General features: G+C 40.3%; 1 protein-coding gene across 1 annotated transcript in view; it reads right to left on the bottom strand.

Moving 5' to 3' along the window:
• LOC133165344 (activated CDC42 kinase 1-like) overlaps nucleotides 1-20382 on the bottom strand; it is a 79373-nt gene that overhangs the window by 31806 nt on the left and 27185 nt on the right. The window contains exons 6-12 of the mRNA XM_061294918.1: nucleotides 8129-8292; nucleotides 7399-7518; nucleotides 6703-6829; nucleotides 6447-6593; nucleotides 5908-6002; nucleotides 5624-5818; nucleotides 980-1071 (exon numbers count right to left, since the gene is read on the bottom strand). Coding sequence (XP_061150902.1) covers nucleotides 980-1071; nucleotides 5624-5818; nucleotides 5908-6002; nucleotides 6447-6593; nucleotides 6703-6829; nucleotides 7399-7518; nucleotides 8129-8292 — 940 coding nt within the window. The remainder of the gene's footprint in view (nucleotides 1-979; nucleotides 1072-5623; nucleotides 5819-5907; nucleotides 6003-6446; nucleotides 6594-6702; nucleotides 6830-7398; nucleotides 7519-8128; nucleotides 8293-20382) is intronic.

Below are 20382 nucleotides of genomic sequence, written 5' to 3'. Positions count from 1 at the left end.
ATGGGAAGATGGATGGAGCCAAATACAGGACCATTCTGGAAGAAAACCTGTTGGAGTCTGCAAAAGACCTGAGACTGGGACGGAGATTTATCTTCCAACAGGACAATGAGCCAAAACATAAAGCCAAATCTACAATGGAATGGTTCACAAATAGACGTATCCAGGTGTTAGAATGGCCAAGTCAAAGTCCAGACCTGAATCCAATCGAGAATCTGTGGAACGAGCTGAAGACTGCTGTTCACAAACGCTCTCCATCCAACCTCACTGAGCTCGAGCTGTTTTGCAAGTAAGAATGAGTGGCAATGTGCAAAACTGATAGAGACATACCCCAAGCGACTTGCAGCTCTAATTGCACCAAAAGGTGGCGCTACAAAGTATTAGCGCAAGGGGGCCGAATAATATTGCACGCCCCACTTTTCAGTTTTTTATTTGTTAAAAAAGTTTAAATTATCCAATAAATTTTGTTCCACTTCACAATTGTGTCCCACTTGGTGATTCTTGAAAAAAATTAAAATTTTATATCTTTGTTTGAAGCCTGAAATGTGGCGAAATGTTGAAAGGTTCAAGGGGGCCGAATACTTTTGCAAGGCACTGTATACTAAGATAGTCACAAAATCAAATTAAATGTGATAATTTTACAGGACGTCTGGACAGGAACATCAACTTATGAATATGATGGTAGTAACAGACCAAAAACTAAATAAAATTAAAGAATAAACGTTGCAGTTTTCTTTGGGATCCCATTCACACCTTCAGACAATTTAATATGTCCAATTAATCTACCATGCATGTTTTTGTAACGTGTCAGATTAAAGCCAGCGGTAAAGCCACACATGACTCAACTGCTAAAATAAAACATTCTGAGTATTAAAATTATTGCTATATACTGTAGAAGTAGCAACAAAGTAAAAAAAACATTGATAAAGAGACCAAAATGATCATCAGAAAATAAGTGATGGTCATGTTATCATTGACTCACTTTTTGCTCGCCCGTGTAGCTGAGTGGGCCGAGCTGCACTGAGGTCCAAACCGAGAACATCGGGAGGATCCATCGGATTCCCAAGATACAAACTGTGAGGAAGGGGGGGGCATAATTAGTTGAGCTAGGCAGTCATGGTCAGAAACTATAATGAAATACTACCATCAACTGGTAAAAGCCTCACAGTGGATCTTTTGTGGTCAATTTCCTGCTAATAAAAAGTGCACCTACCGTAATTTTCGGACTATAAGTCGCTCCGGAGTATAAGTCGCATTTTGGGGGGATATTTATCATAAAATCCAACACCAAGAACAGTCATGAACGAGCAACAACAGGCTAAACGATTGGTATGCTAACGTGACATAAACACAAACTAAGAGCTGAGAACGGCCCTGACGTAAAATTCAGTTATTCAAAAAACTATTACCGTTTTTTTCCATGTATAGTGCGCCCCCATGTATAGTACGCACCCCTAACAATGGCATGCTGATGCTGGAAAAAAGCTTGTACTCATGTATAATACGCACCCAATTTTTATGAATTTTTTTTAATTTTTTTTTTTTTTTTTTTTTTTTTTTTTAAGTCCCAAAGATCGTCACACACGCAGGGAGGCAATGGGTCCCATTTTTAAAGTCTTTGGTATGGTCTTAACTAGGCTGGATGTCATTTTTTTTGTTGGCGTTGATTTCTCCGACTGCCCCTAAACGCACCACCGCGCTCCGTGCGCACACGGCGGCTCTGTATGGGAGAGACGTTGAAGAGGAATAAAAACACCCTTGGAAACCAAAACTTGCCCCTCGTCGTGACTCGGAGCCGCAACAAATGTTTCGGATTTGTGTAGGGTACATTGTGACAGACGGCAAACTAGCAGGTGATCGAGCGAGCGTCTGATACAAGAGCATTGCGGTCGTATGGAGCGTGTTTGAAATGAACAGCAGAGACGAAAGGAACAAGGCAAAGTGTTGTGAAATAAAATATTACCTGTAATACGCATTTTGTTATTTGCTGATTGAAACTGCTAATTAAACTGTGAATTGAAACTAATAGGTGGAGAACTGAACTCTCGCTCTTTATATAGCTGACGTGTCTTGCGCAACCGTTCTGCGCATCTGTAATGGCGGCCTCCGTATGACGTCCGGTCCGCGATGGAGATTAAAAAACAAACAATATTTGACAATAACACACCATCGAGGATTGCACCATCGCATCAAACGATGTGTCGTCAATTATGAATTTTACTAAGTGTGTTGGGCAGGATGGCTGAATGCGATGCGCGATTGACAACAAACAAGAAGAAAGGTGAGTTTTATTTCGGGGGAGATTTGTCATGTCTCGTCCCCAGTTTTGCTATGTGTCTAGGTTGCCATAGTTTCTGTTCGTGTCACCCCGCTCTTCCTGTGTCACCTCAATCGATGTAACGTGTTTTGTATTTAAGTCCTGTCTGCCCCTCGCTCACCGTTGGATCATTGCATGTGTTACTGTCATTCTGTTCCTGTCTTTGGTAATGTCACCCTGTCTTTTTGTTCCACGACTTTGTCGGTCAGTCCTGCTGTTGGTTTTGTTGTACCATGACTTTATTTAAAAAAAAAAAAAAAAAAAAAAATTAAAAAAAAAAAAAAAAATTTTTTTTCTTTGTACCCATGTATAATACGCACCCCAGATTTTAGGACAATAAATTAGTAAAATAATGCGCACTATACACGGAAAAAAACGGTACATAAATAACACGTTAATAAAACCATCTGTGTCACTCCAATTCATTAAATCCATCAATCGTCCTTTGTCAACAATGCGTGCGCGCCGCTGACGGCTCTTGCACTTCAAAATATTCCACAGGCCCATATAATGATATATAAATTATATATCAAATAACTATAGGGTGTTTCATAAAGTACGCAGTTTTTAAAAATGCAATAAATCAGCCAAAATCGATGCAAAATTCAAAATTTTTATTTAATTTCATTCAACATATACTTCAATTTAATAATGAAAAATGATATCGAGCATATGTCCACCTCCACTTTCTCTGCAGGCAGTCATCCGATCGTTGAAATTAACGATAACTCTTTTGCAGACGTCCCTGTCGATTTCGCCGATTACCCATTGAATTTCCATCTTCAGTTCGGTAATCGTTTGAGGTTTGTGCACGTAAACTTGTGACTTCAAATATCCCCATAAAAAGAAGTCACAAGGTGTGAGGTCACATGACTTTACTGTTTTGTTGCGTTCGAACATTGCGGTTTCAACCGGGCGATTTTCTGGTTGCAACTGACCCAGATTCTTCAAATTTCTGTACCAACCTTGAAACTGTTGTTGCGGTCGGGGCATTGTCACGTTCAAAGATCGCGCGAAGTTTACGGACAGTCTCTGCGTAGCACTCCCCGTTTTTGTAATGAGTTTTCACAATAAGAATGCGTTGCTCGATACTGAACCGCTCCATGGCTACAAAATGGAAAAACGACAAATGGTCTTCTAATCGGAGTGATAATAGATAACGAAAATGATAGGAACAGTGCTGACAATCTTCAAACAAAAAAATCCCACGCAATTAAAAAACTGCGTACTTTATGAAACACCCTATATTATATAAGCAATAATATTATCAAACCATCTGTGCACTCTAAATCATTAAATCCATCAATCAGATTCCTCGTCCTTTGTCAACAACGCCGCGCGTGCGCCTTGACATCAGCCTCGTCATTATTCCACAGATCTACTATATAACTACCGTTTTTTCCATGTATAATGCGCAAAATTTAACTAATTTATTGTCCTAAAATCTGGGGTGCGCATTATACATGGGTATAATTTTTTTTTTATTATTTATTTATTTATTTATTTTTTGAAGAAAATCATGGTACAACAATTTTTGAAGAAAATCTTGGCACGGATGGAGTGTGGAAAGGAGCAGGGCGACCAAGTGCAGCTTGGACCAGGGTTCATTGGAGGAACTCAAAACACAGACTTGGTAAACTAACATAACTCTCTAACAAAACCAACAACAGGACTGACCGACAAAGACGTGGAACAAAAAGACAGGGTGACATTACCAAAGACAGGAACAGAAACCTGTGTTATTGTCAAATACTGTTTGTTTTTTAATCTCCATCGCGGACTGGACGTCATACGGAGGCAGTATCACTGCGCATGCGCACTATGGATCCGATGCGAATAGTCCTCTTCTCTTCTTGACTGACAATGAATGTGATCGTTTAATACAATCAGCAAATAACAAAATGCGTATTACAGGTAATATTTTATTTCACAACACTTTGCCTTGTTCCTTTCGTCTCTGCTGTTCACTTCAAACACGCTCCATACGAACACAATGCTCTCGTATCAGACGCTTGCTCGATCACCTGCTCGTTTGCTGTCACAATGTACCCTACACAAATCTGAAACATTTGTTGCGGCTCCGAGTCACAACGAGGGGAAAGTTTTGGTTTCCAAGGGTGTTTTTATTCCTCTTCAACGTCTCTCCCATACAGAGCCGCCTTTTTCACATGTCCGCACGCCTTTTTCACATGTCCGCACTTTTCATTTTAACCTAACTGATCGCAGTGGTGCCTTTACGGGCAGTCGGAGAAATCAACGGCAACAAAAAAAAATACATCCAGCCTAGTTAAGACCATACCAAAGACTATAAAAATGGGACCCATTGCCTCCCTACTTGGCACTCAGCATTTAGGGTTGGAATTGGGGGGTTAGATCACCAAATGATTCCCGAGCGCTGCTTACTGCTGCTTACTGCTCCCCTCTCCCCCAGGGGATGGATCAAAATCACACGGGGATGGGTCAAAAGCAGAGGACAAATTTCACCACACCCATATGCGTGTGTGACGATCATTGGGACTTAAAAAAATAAAAATAAAAAAGATTTGGGTGCGTATTATACATGGGTACAGGCTTTTTTCCAGCATTGACATGCCATATTTAGGGTTCGTATTATACATGGGGGCGCATTATACATAGGAAAAAAACGGTATATTGCAGCGTTAACAAAGTTCAAGGAAAGACGTGGGTTTGGTAAACGGCTCTTTATTTAACAAAACAAACTTCCAGGCGTGTGGCGACATGGACTTCCAGCCACGGAAGTGGAAGAGAGCTCCATAGAATAGGACCGGGCGTGCGTAAAAGCCATGACCGAGCCCCATCCACCGTCCCCGGACAGCCACCCGGCCGAGCGCCGGCCCTCGACTTCCATCCACAAAGGTGAAAGACAGCTCGGTAGAGTAGGACCGGGCGTGCGTAAAAGCATTGTCCGAGCCCTATCCACCGTCCCTGGACAGCCACCCGGCCGAGCGCCGGCCCCCGACTTCAATCCACGGAAGTGAAAGAGAATGTCCGTCGAGTCAATCTTTGTCCTTTATGTAAACAACCCCCGCGCCACGCCGCGACATCGGACTGCTGACGTCACTTGAAATTCAAATTACAGTAATCCCTTGCTACATTGCGGTTCCACTTTTTTTGGGGGGGAAAAGTTTTGAAAAAAAACCACATATAAGTCGCTCCTTATTATAAGTCCACCCCCCACCCACCCAAACTATGAAAAGAAACGCGACTTATAGTCCGAAAATTACGATAATAAAAAGTATCTAGACCTAATTCAAGTGACTTGTTAGCCATAAAACAATAAGTCTTTACTCATCGATCTTGTCAGGGAAGCCCCAGCAGTGATGAGGGTTGGCATCCCCGTGGCCGGTGTGGATGAAGCTGTTCTTGAGTGGTCGGCTGATGTCATGAGTTGACAAACCTGCCACTGAAGTCACCACGTGCCGGGGAAACTGTCCCACTTTGAGGGTGCGTTGGTTTTGACCTCGCCACCAATAGTTTTCGGCTCTGAAATATTTAACAAGGAAATTATCAGGGAATTGAAAAGACAAATGATTTTTTGTATTCAACACCTGAAACAAAAAAAAGGCTCCCACCTCCCCTCAATGATTGTGATGACATCATCGGTCTGAATCTGGAGCTTATCTTGCTCATCAAAGTCGTGCAGGGCACACATTTCCGTAGGCATGGTCTGAAACACATCCGTGCACTTCAGACACAAATGCAAACAAGCACCACGGCATATTGTGGCGTCACCTAATGAGAGCATCAAAATGTTATCAAAAATAATTGCCACTAAAGAGAAGTTTTATTTGTGTGGGTTTATCTGTTCATTATATTGCATATTTATAATCTTCAGAAAGAAAAAAACGTCATTTATTGCTTTAGTTGTGTCTATTTAACTTGGTGACTAAATGGAAATTCATATTTTATTTTATTTCCTGCAAAAATCTTGCTGGCACAGGTGAATGTTTTTTATGCAAACATTTTAACAGGTATTGCAGGGATTGTCCGCTAGGTGTCGTTAGAGATAAATTTCAGTAAAGAGAATCCTCAAGCTTGACATTCACGTTACTTTTCTCTGGTATTGTTGAGCGTATCAAAAGCAGTCGGTTCCGAAAAGCTGCCAATTTACCTCAAGTAGGAACTCCCGTAGGGATACAAAAGTAGGTCTGTCATCTGATTTCTGTGCCCAGCACTGCAACATGACGTTGTAAATATCCTGCGGACAGTCCTCTGGCTTAGGAAGGCGTTCATTTTCTTTATCAATTTTATGCAGAATCTGGAAGAGAAAAAAAACTTTATAAATATGCAAATATATTGCAGCATTTAGGATTTTTTTTTCTTTTATATTAGAAAAGAAATGTTCCTAAATACACGTATCTATCTACCTGGCTCCCATTGAGGCCTAACCAAGGCTCCTGGCCTTGTGTGAGCATTTCCCATAGAGTCACACCAAACATCCAAGTGTCAGTAGCATGAGAAAAGGTTCTGGTCTTCAGACTCTCAGGGGCGCACCTGTGTTACAGAAAACATATATTTCTTAATTTTAATATAATATCATATCATATTGTTTATTTGCAAGAACCACACGGGAAACAGTATGCCCTTTGAGCACTTGCAAGTGGAGAAAACGTTAGTCACTGTGCATATAGCGATGTTCGAACGAAGTCTGACTTGATTCTTGCAAGAGAGTATTTATTGAGAGAAAACAGGGTGGGGGTGAGAGTGGACAGGTTTGGTGAACCCCTGGTCTCTGGTCAAATCAGAGCAGGGAGTGTTTTATGACGTTAGGGGAAACCGAACAACTTTGATTGCTTCCTCTGCAGCTGGTCAATCAAGCAGAGGATGCAACCACTTTATTTTACTGCTTTGTGAGAGCAGGACAAGTTTGGTTAATCATCATAGTCTACCTTCCAACATAATCATACGATCAGAATAATCTATCAACCCTAACAAATATAACAATACGATATGATATGTGATATATTATAATATATAATAAAAATAAAATAATATTTGAGTTTATTAAATCTGATCCTTTGCAATCTGAAAGCTCATGAGCTCTGATTATTGCTTTCACTCACCATGCAAAGGGAACCTTGTGGTGTTCCTGCATGATATAATGCTCATGATTGTTGGGTAGTGCCCTCATCAGGCCAAAATCGCCAATCTTCACTCTGTGAGCTGATGCCAGTAAGATGTTTCTAAACAGACGAGTCACATATTAACTCCATAGCTCTGCATCTTGAATGACAACAACGTTCTACAGTGCTGAGAACATTTCTCTACTCATTAGTATGCAATTATACTAATTATGTATTCTGAAAGTTGTATGCTGCATTAAGTAACAATATTTCAGTAGCTACTAGTAGTGTTTTTTTTTTCTTTATTGTAATTTAGAATGTATTGTCCATCGAAAGAAAATGAAAAGTTTTAACCATGGCATGCCTGTCTGCGATGAGATATACAACTAACTCTGACATGATACTAAAGTATGCAAAAACAAAAAATAACTTTGAAAATTAGTGGTGCCTATAGAGGTTTTTCAATTGATCCAATCTGGCCAAGAGCACCCAATATACCAGCCAGCAAGTGACTCAGTCTGTGGGCCAAGTCGCCCTGTAATAGTCTACAAATATCTGGGTGGAGAATTGAGAAGCAAAGTCTATAGCCATAAAATAACATCAGATGCCATAAAAACAATATGGAAGGGAATATACGAGCAATTAAGTCCAGAGTAGATGAATACCAGCTAAAAAAGATTTTAAGCCGCACAGCTCGCCCTGCCTGTTAGAATCAAAATGTTGACTGTACCTGGCTGCCAGATCCCTGTGTATAAAACGCCTCTGCTCCAGATAGGCCATGCCGCAGGCCACCTGCACCGCATACTGACACAGAGTGTGGATCAACACGGGGCCTTGCGGATGGACGGAGCGCAAGCAATCCAGCAGAGAACCGAGCGGCGCCAGCTCAGTCACCTGGCACATGGAGACAGAGAAGAAGAGAAACTCAGTTGAAAAATTAAAGAACTACTAAAGCACACATGCCTCTCAAAATCCAACCTTAACGTTCCCGTCGTGAGAGGTGGGAACTAGGGTTGCAACGATTCATCGATACACATCGATTAATCGATATAATGCTCTACGATCTATTGGCATCTATGCTAAACGTAAACATCGATTTATATCGCCGTGTTTGACCTCGGGCATTAGACGCGACTTTATTTTGAAATCCAGTTCATTGTTGCTTGCTTCCTCTTTCCGGGAGCAGTGAGCGGCGTGTTATGTTGTGAGCAGAGCAGGCACATGAAAGGGGAGTCGACAACTAGTGTGCGGCTCATGGGCTGGTGCTATGGCTAGTGTCCAAAAAGACGAGGAAATCTGCTCCCCTTTAGGCTTCAAGTCATTCGTTTGGAAGCACTTTGGATTCCAAAGAAAAGATGGCTCAACGGGCAAGACACGTGTAGATTGTAAATCCTGCCATGCGGTGATCAAATATTCAGGGACCACAAATCTCTATATTTATATTTAAAGAAAAAACACAACATCAAAGTTCAGTGTTAAAATAAGCACTTTGTATACTACAATACTCTTGTAATTTCCTAAATAAAGAGTTTGCAGTACCTTGTTGATTTTGCGTATGAATTGTTATAAATCAGGATATTGTTCTATATTTTTTATTTTTAAAAAAATATTGATCGTAGAGCACTATATCGCGATGAATCGTGAATGAATCACAGCAGGCTTTAAGATATCGGCAAATATCGTATCGCGGTTCTTTGTATCGATATGATATCGTATCGTGACAAAACCCGCGATTTACACCCCTAGTGGTAACAGGTCAAGCTGGCAAATAGGGCAATGCTTAAGCTCATGGGCCAATCACCCGTGTAGTGGATTTAAAAACGATTACAGAAACATTGATGAAGAAAAAGAAACCCCGCAACCTAGGAGATGTAGACTCTTCAAGCATACAAGCTGAAGAGGAAATAAAGCCGCATGCTGAAAACCATTTGGAGACGGTGCGGTGGAATCTGCTATCCCCTAGGAAACCGACCAACATAGCAACCTGGAACATCAGGACCATGTTCGCAGCAGGGAAAACAACAGACATTGCGGGAGAGATGAGAAGATACAAGGTTTCCATTCTTGGCCTGTGCGAAACCAGATGGACCCAGACAGGTGAAGTCAAACTAGCCAGTGGCGAGTACATTCTCTACTCTGGACATGCAGAGGAAGCAGCACCACACACAGAAGGAGTGGCACTCATGTTCTCCAAAGAAGCACAACAGGCCCTCATCAGTTGGGAGCCCATCAGCTCAAGAATTATCACTGCAAGATTCCAAACCACCCATAAAAGAATTGTCAAGTCAAGTCAAGTTTATTTGTATAGCCCTAAATCACAAGCAGTCTCAAAGGTCTTCACATAGACAGAAATTGACAATTATTCTCAAAGCATCCCCTGATATTAAGCTCCCAAAAGGGCAAGGAAAAACTTAAAAACCCCTACCGGGGGAAAATGAGAAACCTTGAGAAGGGACCACAGATGGAAGGATCCCCCTTTCAGGATCACCAGGTTGAAATGGATGCAGAGAGGGCACAAATGATACAACATGAAAATCAATGAAATAAAAAGTGGATGTCCATGTCAGAGCAGAGGGCTGCCGAAGGAGCCCTCAATTGTCCTGGCAGTGTCTTCGAGGAGGTTGAGCTGCAGTTCCCCCATCCTGAATTGGCCCACGAGAATCCAGATAGCCGCTGTCAGCATGGGTGCCACCTAACCACCTCCCCGGCCGGGGAGGGGGGTGGGAGGGGGCGGAGAGGGAGAGAAAACAAACTCCAGCCGAATCGGCCACTACAGGTTAGTTAAAGGCCATGTCATAGAAATGTGTCTTTAAACGTGTCTTAAATGTTTCTACTGAGGTAGCAGTCCTAATATCCATTGGTAGGGCATTCCAAAGCTCTGGAGTCCGAATAGAAAATGCTCTAGAGCCTGCAGACATTTTCTTGGCCCTCGGTGTCGCTAAAAGGGTAGCGTTTTGCGAACGAAGGTTACGAGACAGAACATAAGGAACAACTAGGTCGACGAGATATGAAGGCGCTAAGCCATGCAGTGATTTATAGGTTAATAGAAGAACCTTGAAGTCACATCTTAAATGGACCGGGAGCCAATGTAAGTTGGCAAGTATTGGGGTAATGTGATCAAATTCTCTTTTCCCGAGAGAGCAGCCTTGCAGCAGCATTTTGTACTAACTGTAGACTTTTGATGCGGGACTTAGGAAGACCCGAAAATAGTACATTACAGTAGTCCAGGCGCGACGTGACGAACGCATGTATAATAGTTTCCGCATCACCGGTCGAGAGGATCGGACGAATCTTTGCAATATTACGAAGGTGAAAAAACGCAATTCTGTTTATATTCTTAATGTGCTTTTGAAAGGAGAGAGTTTGGTCAAATATTACCACGAGATTAGTTACAGTATCGCTCTGAGTGATAGTACGGTTATCTATAGTTATAGCGGTTTCCTTGAATAAGTGTTGATAACGAGTTGGACCAATTATCAACATCTCAGTTTTATCTGGGTTAAGACGAAGGAAGTTGAGAGACATCCATTGCTTGATCTCCGCAAGGCACGCCTCAAGATTACAACAATCCCGCGGATCTGTCATCGATAACGGCATATATAATTGGGTGTCATCCGCATAGCATTGAAAACTAATATTATATTTACTAGGGGTGTAACGATACATCGATACACATCAATTAATCGATATAATGCTCTACGATTTATTGGCATCGATGCTAAAGGTAAACATCGATTTATATCGCCGTGTTTGACCTCGGACATTAGACGCGACTTTATTTTGAAATCCAGTTCATTGTTGCTTGCTTCCTCTTTCCGGGAGCTGTGCGCCCGGCGTTGTTGTGTTGTGAGCAGAGCACGCACGTGAAAGTGGAGGCGACAACTAGTACGCGGCTCCTGGGCTGGTGCTATGGCTAGTGTCCAAAAAGACGAGGAAATTTGCTCCCCTTTAGGCTTCAAGTCATTCGTTTGGAAGCACTTTGGATTCCAAAGAAAAGATGGCTCAACGGACAAGACACGTGCAGTTTGTAAATCCTGCCATGCGGTGATCAAATATTCAGGGAGCACAAATCTCGCCGCACATTTAAAGAAAAAACACGACATCAAAGTTCAGTGTTAAAGTAAGCAATTTGTATACTACAATACTCTTGTAATTTCCTAAATAAAGAGTTTGCAGTACCTTGTTGACTTTGCGTATGAATTGTTATAAATCAGGATATTGTTCTATATTTTTTATTAAAAAAAAAATAAATAAAAATCGATCGTAGAGCACTATATCGCGATTAGAGATGCACCGATCCGATATCTGGATCGGATATCGGCCCCGATATCAACAAAATAGATGGATCGGGTAACGGAAAATGCAGCCGATCTGTGAGCCGATACTTTCCTTAATCTATTAGGACGCGGGCTACGTCATACGTCAGCAGCACGTGTGCCGCATGCCACGAGAGTTTTCTAAACAAACGCAAACATGGAGCGAACGTTCGCTTCTCTTCCCCGGGTTGCTAAGCGGACGTCAAACCCTGCGCGTTCGCTTCTTTTCGGGTTGCTAATGGGACGTCAAAGGCTGTGCGTTCGCTTCTCTCCCGAATGGGGGGGGGGGGGGAGGCTAATCGGATGTTAAACGCTGCGTGTTCGCTTCTCTTCCGGGGGGGTGTTAATGGGACGTTAAACGCTTTGTGTGGCGGGCTCCATCTAGTGTGGAAACTGAGAAGCTGAGCTCAAGCTTCTTGTGCAGGCCATATTCAATTATGTTTTCAGAATTTGCTGCGGGCCAATAAAAACTGGACCGTTAGTTTGGACACCCCTAATTTAGAGCAAAGAACTGTGTAGTCTGCCTGATGCCATTGCCTTTGGTCTTTTCTGTTCCACATGTAGAGTTATGTAGCTTGTTAAGTCAACCATAATATCGGATCGGTATCGGGTATCGACCGATACGCAAAGTCACGGCATCGGTATCGGTATCGAAACTGAAAAAGTCGGATCGGTGCATCTCTAATCGCGATATATCGTGAATGAATCGCAGCAGGCTTTAAGATATCGGCAAATATCGTATCGTAGTTCTTTATATCGATATTATATCGTATCGTAACAAAACCCACGATTTACACCCCTAATATTTACGTATTATGTCCCCAAGCGGAATCATATAAATGTTAAAAAGAATTGGTCCGAGAACCGATTCCTGTGGGACACCACACGTAACATTATAGCGCTCCGAGGACGCGTTGCCATGGACCACTCGGTGCGTCCTGTTTGATAGATAGGAATGGAACCAGCCTAGTGCTGACCCTGAAATACCAACACAACTTTTAAGACGCCCTAATAATATATCGAAGTCTACAGTGTCGAAGGCAGCACTAAGATCGAGTAGTAACAGTACAGACAAAGTGTTTGAATCCATAGCTATGAGGAGATCGTTAGTCACTTTAGCAAGTGCTGTCTCAGTGGAATGATTAGCTCTAAAACCAGAGTGAAAAGTGTCATATCGATTATTGGCGACCATGTAATCAATAAGCTGCTGCGCTACTACTTTTTCAAGAAGTTTTGCTATGAATGGGAGGTTTGAAACTGGCCTATAATTACTGAGACAGTCCGGGTCAAGATTTGGTCGCTTAAGTAACGGTTTAATGATAGCGGTTTTAAAGGCTGTTGGCACTATCCCAGAGGAGACAGACAGATTGATTATATTTAAGACGGACGGTCTTAAAATTTGAAATAATTCTTTAAGTAGTTTGGCTGGAAGAGGGTCGAGTAAACATGTTGTTTGTTTAGCCGCACTAACCAATTGTGTAAGCCTTTCAAGAGACACGTTTTTAAAAGTTGAGAGGGTTGTTGCATGATCATCAGCGTTGGTAAACGGCGGGCTCGACCGAGCAGTTGGAATGGTTGCCACTGTATCAAATAGGTGTTTCGGATTGTTGTGTGAAGGCGAAGGCCTTCACACATATGTTATTCTACACCATTCTCTATTATTATTGTGTGAAGGCGAAGGCCTTCACACATATGTTATTCTACTCCTTTCACTTTATTGTGTGAAGGCGAAGGCCTTCACACATATGTTATTCTACTCCATTCACTTTATTATTATTATTGTGTGAAGGCGAAGGCCTTCACACATATGTTATTCTACACCATTCTCTATTATTGTGTGAAGGCGAAGGCCTTCACACATATGTTATTCTACTCCATTAACTTTATTGTGTGAAGGCGAAGGCCTTCACACATATGTTATTCTACACCATTCTCTATTATTATTATTGTGTGAAGGCGAAGGCCTTCACACATATGTTATTCTACTCCTTTCACTTTATTATTATTGTGTGAAGGCGAAGGCCTTCACACATATGTTATTCTACACCATTCTCTATTATTATTATTAGTGTGAAGGTGAAGACCTTCACACTATTGTTATTCCTGTCCTTTATTATTAGTGTGAAGGTGAAGACCTTCACACTATTGTTATTCCTGTCCTTTATTATTATTAGTGTGAAGGTGAAGACCTTCACACTATTGTTATTCCTATACTTTATTAGTGTGAAGGTGAAGACCTTCACACTATTGTTATTCCTGTCCTTTATTATTGTGTGAAGGCAAAGGCCTTCACACATTGTTATTCTACTTTATTGTGTGAAGGCGAAGGCCTTCACACATTGTTATTGTGTGAAGGCGAAGGCCTTCACACATTGTTATTCTACTTTATTATTGTGTGAAGGCGAAGGCCTTCACACATTGATATTCTACTTTATTGTGTGAAGGCGAAGGCCTTCACTCATTGTTATTGTGTGAAGGCGAAGGCCTTCACACATTGTTATTCTACTTTATTGTGTGAAGGCGAAGGCCTTCACACATTGATATTCTACTTTATTGTGTGAAGGCGAAGGCCTTCACACATTGATATTCTACTTTATTGTGTGAAGGCGAAGGCCTTCACACATTGATATTGTACTTTATTATTAAACAACTTATTCCTCCCACTTTTTTGACATCTAACTACTCCCACATGCTTCAACCGATTCACCTCGTTCAACCTTTCACACGTTCCAAAAATTCATGGCACGCTTGCCAGTATTTGTCGCGTTCATAACATTTACCGTTTTTAAGTAATTAGCAAATTTGTGCCTTTTATTTCCCCATTCATTGTTAATGGCAATGTCAACCCGAGCCAGTTTCCTGTAGTGGGTTCGATTCCCACATTGGGCGTCATTAATTATTTTACTCTTTATTCTTCCCGCTTATCATTTTCAACGCTTATCATTTGTAACTAACATTCGCATTCAACATTCATTACATTAAGCAATTTCCACCACTTTGATTACGTATTCGCATTCAACAAACACATTCATTACATTAACCAATTGCAACCACGACATAGTAAGGGACTCAATTAGCTCGTGGGAAACACAAGTGATTCCAGTACACGAGCATCATTCCCGAGTGGTATCAAAACCCGCGTCAGTTCGATTCCCACATTGGGCGTCATTATTTATTTTACTCTTTATCCTTCCCGGTTATCATTTTCAACGGTTATCATTTGTAACTTTTGTCATTCGCATTCAACATTCATTACATTAAGCAATTTCCACCACTTTGATTACGCATTCGCATTCAACAAACACATTCATTACATTAACCAAATTCAACAGGTACTGAGGTAGGAACCTGATTAGCTCAGTTGGAAACACAATGGCAATGTCAACCTGCGCCAGTTTCCTGTAGTGGGTTCGATTCCCACTTTGGGCGTCATAAATTATTTTACTCTTTATTCTTCCCCCTTATCATTTGTACCTTTTTTGTAACATTTGTAACGTTTCATTTTTAACGCTTATCATTTGTACCTTTTTGTAACATGTATTTGTAACATTTTCCCATTTATTTCACAATTATCTATTTTCCCTTTGTATTCTTCCCGCTCATCATTTTTAACGCTTAACGTTTGTAACTTAACATCTGCCTTCGCCTTCACACGCAATTTCTTCCGAAATTGCAATTCTAGTTATTATTAAACAACTTATTCCTCCCACTTTTTTGACATCCAACTACTCCCACATGCTTCAACCAATTCACCTCGTTCAAACTTTCACACGTTCCAAAAATTCATGGCAAGCTTGCCACCTTTTTTCCCCTTCATAACATTTACCGTTTTTAAGTAATTAGCAAATTTGTGCCTTTTATTTCCCCATTCATTCTTAATGGCAATGTCAACCCGAGCCAGTTTCCTGTAGTGGGTTCGATTCCCACATTGGGCGTCATTAATTATTTTACTCTTTATTCTTCCCGCTTATCATTTTCAACGCTTATCTTTGTAACTAACATTCGCATTCAACATTCATTACATTAAGCAATTTCCACCACTTTGATTACGTATTCGCATTCAACAAACACATACATTACATTAACCAATTTCAACCACTACATAGTAAGGGACTCAATTAGCTCGTGGGAAACACAAGTGATTCCAGTACACGAGCATCATTCCCGAGTGGTATCAAAACCCGCGTCAGTTCGATTCCCACATTGGGCGTCATTATTTATTTTACTCTTTATCCTTCCCGGTTATCATTTTCAACGGTTATCATTTGTAACTTTTGTCATTCGCATTCAACATTCATTACATTAAGCAATTTCCACCACTTTGATTACGCATTCGCATTCAACAAACACATTCATTACATTAACCAAATTCAACCGTCACTGAGGTAGGAACCTGATTAGCTCAGTTGGAAACACAATGGCAATGTCAACCTGCGCCAGTTTCCCGTAGTGGGTTCGATTCCCACTTTGGGCGTCATAAATTATTTTACTCTTTATTCTTCCCCCTTGTCATTTGTACCTTTTTTGTAACATTTGTAACATTTCATTTTTAACGTTTATCATTTGTACCTTTTTGTAACATGTATTTGTAACATTTTCCCATTTATTTCACAATAATTTATTTTCCCTTTTCATTCTTCCCGCTTATCATTTTTAACGCTTAACGTTTGTAACTTAACATCTGCCTTCGCCTTCACACGCAATTTCTTCCGAAATTGCAATTCTAGTTGTGTGAAGGCGAAGGCCTTCACACATTGATATTGTACTTTATTATTAAACAACTTATTCCTCCCACTTTTTTGACATCTAACTACTCCCACATGCTTCAACCGATTCACCTCGTTCAACCTTTCACACGTTCCAAAAATTCATGGCACGCTTGCCAGTATTTTTCGCGTTCATAACATTTACCGTTTTTAAGTAATTAGCAAATTTGTGCCTTTTATTTCCCCATTCATTCTTAATGGCAATGTCAACCCGAGCCAGTTTCCTGTAGTGGGTTCGATTCCCACATTGGGCGTCATTAATTATTTTACTCTTTATTCTTCCCGCTTATCATTTTCAACGCTTATCATTTGTAACTAACATTCGCATTCAACATTCATTACATTAAGCAATTTCCACCACTTTGATTACGTATTCGCATTCAACAAACACATTCATTACATTAACCAATTGCAACCACGACATAGTAAGGGACTCAATTAGCTCGTGGGAAACACAAGTGATTCCAGTACACGAGCATCATTCCCGAGTGGTATCAAAACCCGCGTCAGTTCGATTCCCACATTGGGCGTCATTATTTATTTTACTCTTTATCCTTCCCGGTTATCATTTTCAACGGTTATCATTTGTAACTTTTGTCATTCGCATTCAACATTCATTACATTAAGCAATTTCCACCACTTTGATTACGCATTCGCATTCAACAAACACATTCATTACATTAACCAAATTCAACCAGCAAGAAGGAAGGATCCTCGTTAGCTCAGTCGGAAACACAATGGAAATGTCAACCCGAGCCAGTTTCCTGTAGTGGGTTCGATTCCCACATTGGGAGTCATAAATTATTTTACTCTTTATTCTTCCCCCTTATCATTTTCAACGCTTATCATTTGTACCTTTTTTGTAACATTTGTAACGTTTCATTTTTAACGCTTATCATTTGTACCTTTTTGTAACATGTATTTGTAACATTTTCCCATTTATTTCACAATTATCTATTTTCTCTTTGTATTCTTCCCGCTCATCATTTTTAACGCTTAACGTTTGTAACTTAACATCTGCCTTCGCCTTCACACGCAATTTCTCCCGAAATTGCAATTCTAGTTGTGTGAAGGCGAAGGCCTTCACACATTGATATTGTACTTTATTATTAAACAACTTATTCCTCCCACTTTTTTGACATCTAACTACTCCCACATGCTTCAACCGATTCACCTCGTTCAACCTTTCACACGTTCCAAAAATTCATGGCACGCTTGCCAGTATTTGTCGCGTTCATAACATTTACCGTTTTTAAGTAATTAGCAAATTTGTGCCTTTTATTTCCCCATTCATTGTTAATGGCAATGTCAACCCGAGCCAGTTTCCTGTAGTGGGTTCGATTCCCACATTGGGCGTCATTAATTATTTTACTCTTTATTCTTCCCGCTTATCATTTTCAACGCTTATCATTTGTAACTAACATTCGCATTCAACATTCATTACATTAAGCAATTTCCACCACTTTGATTACGTATTCGCATTCAACAAACACATTCATTACATTAACCAATTGCAACCACGACATAGTAAGGGACTCAATTAGCTCGTGGGAAACACAAGTGATTCCAGTACACGAGCATCATTCCCGAGTGGTATCAAAACCCGCGTCAGTTCGATTCCCACATTGGGCGTCATTATTTATTTTACTCTTTATCCTTCCCGGTTATCATTTTCAACGGTTATCATTTGTAACTTTTGTCATTCGCATTCAACATTCATTACATTAAGCAATTTCCACCACTTTGATTACGCATTCGCATTCAACAAACACATTCATTACATTAACCAAATTCAACAGGTACTGAGGTAGGAACCTGATTAGCTCAGTTGGAAACACAATGGCAATGTCAACCTGCGCCAGTTTCCTGTAGTGGGTTCGATTCCCACTTTGGGCGTCATAAATTATTTTACTCTTTATTCTTCCCCCTTATCATTTGTACCTTTTTTGTAACATTTGTAACGTTTCATTTTTAACGCTTATCATTTGTACCTTTTTGTAACATGTATTTGTAACATTTTCCCATTTATTTCACAATTATCTATTTTCCCTTTGTATTCTTCCCGCTCATCATTTTTAACGCTTAACGTTTGTAACTTAACATCTGCCTTCGCCTTCACACGCAATTTCTTCCGAAATTGCAATTCTAGTTGTGTGAAGGCGAAGGCCTTCACACATTGATATTGTACTTTATTATTAAACAACTTATTCCTCCCACTTTTTTGACACCTAACTACTCCCACATGCTTCAACCGATTCACCTCGTTCAACCTTTCACACGTTCCAAAAATTCATGGCACGCTTGCCAGTATTTTTCGCGTTCATAACATTTACCGTTTTTAAGTAATTAGCAAATTTGTGCCTTTTATTTCCCCATTCATTCTTAATGGCAATGTCAACCCGAGCCAGTTTCCTGTAGTGGGTTCGATTCCCACATTGGGCGTCATTAATTATTTTACTCTTTATTCTTCCCGCTTATCATTTTCAACGCTTATCATTTGTAACTAACATTCGCATTCAACATTCATTACATTAAGCAATTTCCACCACTTTGATTACGCATTCGCATTCAACAAACACATTCATTACATTAACCAATTGCAACCACGACATAGTAAGGGACTCAATTAGCTCGTGGGAAACACAAGTGATTCCACTACACGAGCATCATTCCCGAGTGGTATCAAAACCCGCGTCAGTTCGATTCCCACATTGGGCGTCATTATTTATTTTACTCTTTATCCTTCCCGGTTATCATTTTCAACGGTTATCATTTGTAACTTTTGTCATTCGCATTCAACATTCATTACATTAAGCAATTTCCACCACTTTGATTACGCATTCGCATTCAACAAACACATTCATTACATTAACCAAATTCAACCAGCAAGAAGGAAGGGTCCTCATTAGCTCAGTCGGAAACACAATGGAAATGTCAACCCAAGCCAGTTTCCTGTAGTGGGTTCGATTCCCACATTGGGAGTCATAAATTATTTTACTCTTTATTCTTCCCCCTTATCATTTTCAACGCTTATCATTTGTACCTTTTTTGTAACATTTGTAACGTTTCATTTTTAACGCTTATCATTTGTACCTTTTTGTAACATGTATTTGTAACATTTTCCCATTTATTTCACAATTATCTATTTTCCCTTTGTATTCTTCCCGCTCATCATTTTTAACGCTTAACGTTTGTAACTTAACATCTGCCTTCGCCTTCACACGCAATTTCTTCCGAAATTGCAATTCTAGTTATTATTAAACAACTTATTCCTCCCACTTTTTTGACATCCAACTACTCCCACATGCTTCAACCGATTCACCTCGTTCAAACTTTCACACGTTCCAAAAATTCATGGCACGCTTGCAAGTATTTTTCGCGTTCATAACATTTACCGTTTTTAAGTAATTAGCAAATTTGTGCCTTTTATTTCCCCATTCATTCTTAATGGCAATGTCAACCCGAGCCAGTTTCCTGTAGTGGGTTCGATTCCCACATTGGGCGTCATTAATTATTTTACTCTGTATGCTTCCCGCTTATCATTTTCAACGCTTATCATTTGTAACTAACATTCGCATTCAACATTCATTACATTAAGCAATTTCCACCACTTTGATTACGTATTCGCATTCAACAAACACATTCATTACATTAACCAATTTCAACCAGTATGTAGACAGGGACACAATTAGCTCGTGGGAAACACAAGTGATTCCAGTACACGAGCATCTTTCCCGAGTGGTATCAAAACCCGCGTCAGTTCGATTCCCACATTGGGCGTCATTATTTATTTTACTCTTTATCCTTCCCGGTTATCATTTTCAATGGTTATCATTTGTAACTTTTGTCATTCGCATTCAACATTCATTACATTAAGCAATTTCCACCACTTTGATTACGCA

This window comes from Syngnathus typhle, linkage group LG13 (genome assembly GCF_033458585.1).
Source record: "Syngnathus typhle isolate RoL2023-S1 ecotype Sweden linkage group LG13, RoL_Styp_1.0, whole genome shotgun sequence".
Classification (NCBI taxonomy): domain Eukaryota; kingdom Metazoa; phylum Chordata; class Actinopteri; order Syngnathiformes; family Syngnathidae; genus Syngnathus; species Syngnathus typhle.
Note: the sequence above shows the minus strand (reverse complement) of the source record. Positions and strands in the feature narration are given on the sequence as shown.